Source organism: Emiliania huxleyi, assembly GCF_000372725.1.
Source record: "Emiliania huxleyi CCMP1516 chromosome Unknown EMIHUscaffold_1356, whole genome shotgun sequence".
Taxonomy (NCBI): domain Eukaryota; phylum Haptophyta; order Isochrysidales; family Noelaerhabdaceae; genus Emiliania; species Emiliania huxleyi.
The window spans coordinates 1-2,465 of record NW_005201234.1 but is presented as its reverse complement, the minus strand read 5'-3'; the positions used below and the strand labels follow the sequence as shown (position 1 = coordinate 2,465).

The 2,465-nt window shown below is 66.5% G+C and overlaps 1 protein-coding gene across 1 annotated transcript; it reads right to left on the bottom strand.

The window, feature by feature from the left end:
• Nucleotides 1–86: 86 nt before the first annotated feature.
• On the bottom strand, nt 87–624 carry EMIHUDRAFT_252477 (hypothetical protein; the record flags this gene model as incomplete). Its single annotated transcript, XM_005788357.1, has 2 exons — nt 87–141; nt 281–624. 2 exons carry the CDS (start codon nt 622–624, stop codon nt 87–89), a joined length of 399 nt encoding a protein of 132 aa, XP_005788414.1.
• Between the last annotated feature and the right edge of the window lie 1,841 nt (nt 625–2,465).

The following is a 2,465-nucleotide window of genomic DNA, read 5'->3' as shown; positions in this document are numbered from 1 at the left end:
GGGCACTTTTAGCGCTATTCCCGGCCCGCCGTCGCCGTCACCGCCATCCTCGTCCTCGCTGCCGAAGTCGCGATCGTCCAAGCGCGTCACGTGATGGACCATCCAGCAGCCTGCGCCGGGAGGCTCCGCTGACCAGCCGCCCTGCATAGGGTCGTCCTCGTAACACGCGGGGCGAGTAAAGGGCTGTCTCGCGAGTAAGAAGTCGAACTCCACAGGTCGGCCCGCGAGTGCAAAGCTCATCCCGCCGAGGCTCGCCCGGCCACTCGCCGTGGGCCAGCACCGGACACGGAACAGCTCGCGGCTGAGAGCGCTCAGCCCAGCGTCAAGCGGAAGCGCGCCGAGGATGGCAAATCGCGCGCACCGCACGAGCGGCCTGTATGTGGGGAGCGTCTCGTACTCAGGCGGTTGCCGCCAGACTCGCTCGTCTTCGAAATGCGGCACGCCCAGCAAACGCTTATTCTCTGGGCTGCAGAAGCGGTAGATTCGCCGATTATCGCCCGCTTGTAAAGCCTGTAAGTGCGTCTCAATCACCTGCTCCGCGGTCAAGTCAGGTGATGGGAAAACATCGCGCACACGGCTCGCCACGGCAAAGGCTGGCGCATTGGACACGATCAGTAGGAGCATTCTTTGCCGGCGTTTGCGCCTTGTACGACCTGGGTGGATACCGACGTGCTCGCAAGCCTGTTATGCGTCGCTTGTCAGCCGCCTGCTGCCGCCGGGCGGCCGCTACTTGTCGGCCACCCTGCTGGCAACACGTGGTGCGGCGCAGCTTTTTTTTTGAGCTTAGCCTTCGATGTTATGAAACAACGCAAGGCGGACATGGCATATCGCTCTCGGGCTCACAGACATCCCTCACACCCGCCGCACACCCGCCGCCCCCGCGCGCGCCCCACCCCGGCCGGGAGAAAGGGGAGTGACAGTTTGGGATTACGAGCCCGAGTATGTTGAGTCCTGGCTCAACAACGCAGATAACAAGAGGGGGTGGTCCGGCTCACAGGTCCGGCTCACGCGCCTCGAGCTCGCCATCTACCGCACTGAACACTTCCGCCCCCTCGCTCCCAACCCATCCACCCCGCCCCGGGCCGCGCCGCGCGATCTCGGGCCGCGCAATCTCGGGCGATCTCGGGCCGCGCCGCGCGATCTCGGGCGATCTCGCGCTATCTCGCGCAATCCCGGAGCTCCACGCCACGCCACTCCACCCCACCCCACCTCACCCACCGCCGCGCCGCGCTATCTCGGGCGATCTCGGAGCGTCGCTCGCGCGGCGTCACACCTGCTCAAAAAGGAAGGAGGTTCCGCCATGCAGAGCGGTGGATTTCCACCGTGTACTCTGTCGTAGAGTCCGATTGAAGCATCTGGCCGAGAAAGCACAGGAAGCACTGCAACAGTGCGCCCGACTCGGGCGTCGCATAGGCCACGATGTGGATCCGGGACGACTGAGGGCGTCCACGAGTTCGCTCCACATCGTGGAGCCGCGCTTGCGTCAGCATGTGAGGAGGACTGTGCCGGCGCGTCGCTGGTCGGCGTTACTTACGTGTCATCGATTTTCCGCGTGGTTTATAAGGTTTCTGAAGAAAGAGAAATAAAAATATGTTGTCTGAAAAAACAAATCTATTGCCCTCGCGCATGTGCAACGCCGTGTCACCGCCATCCTCTGCCAGGCCGATGCTCCAAGTAAATCTCGGTGGTGGCCGCGAGCAGTGGCTGCGCGTGCCCGCCGAGGCCGAGGCCGAGGGAACGTTGTACACGGCGCTCCGCAGGGCGCTCGGTCTTACCCGCGCCCGCCAGCGCTTGGCAGTGGGCGAGCCGGTTCTCGCTCCCGACGCTGCGACGCTGCGCCCGGCGGTAGTGAGCGAGGCTGCGGCCGGCTGCGCAAACCTCGCAGGTCGCCGCACCGTCGCGTGGACTAGCACTGGCACTGGCACTGGTGCTGCCGCACCACCCGCCACAAGCACCGTCGCCGAAGGCAGGCTCGTTCGGCGTGACGGCTTCTGCTCCCGGCTGCTCGAGGGCTGCGAGCGAGCCAGCGCGGCGGTGCACCGTGGCGGGCGCGTCTCCGTCTGGCGGGCCGAGATTTGGTGCGAGGGCCTCTTCTCTGTCCTCTTCTGGGCGCTTGGCTTCCTCGAGGCGGAAGCCAAAGCCGCCGCGGCGACCGGGAGGCCGGTGCACTTGCTCATCGACTGGACCGACGAACGGATTCTCTTCCACCGGAGCGGCTCGCGCGCGCTGCCCAACGCCTGGAACAGCTTCTTCGAACAGCCGGGCCGCGCCGGCTCGGAGGAGGAGGCGGAGGCGGCGCGGCTGCCGGACGCGGCTGCGCTCGAGGCGGCGCTCTGCGGCGGCGGCGGCGGCGGCGGCGGCGGCGGCGGCGGGATGGCGTGCGATGTGAGCGTGGCGTACGGCGAGCCCTTCTTCTCCAAGATGGGGTCCTTTCGCGGCGCAGACGAGTGCGCCGAGCCGTGCGA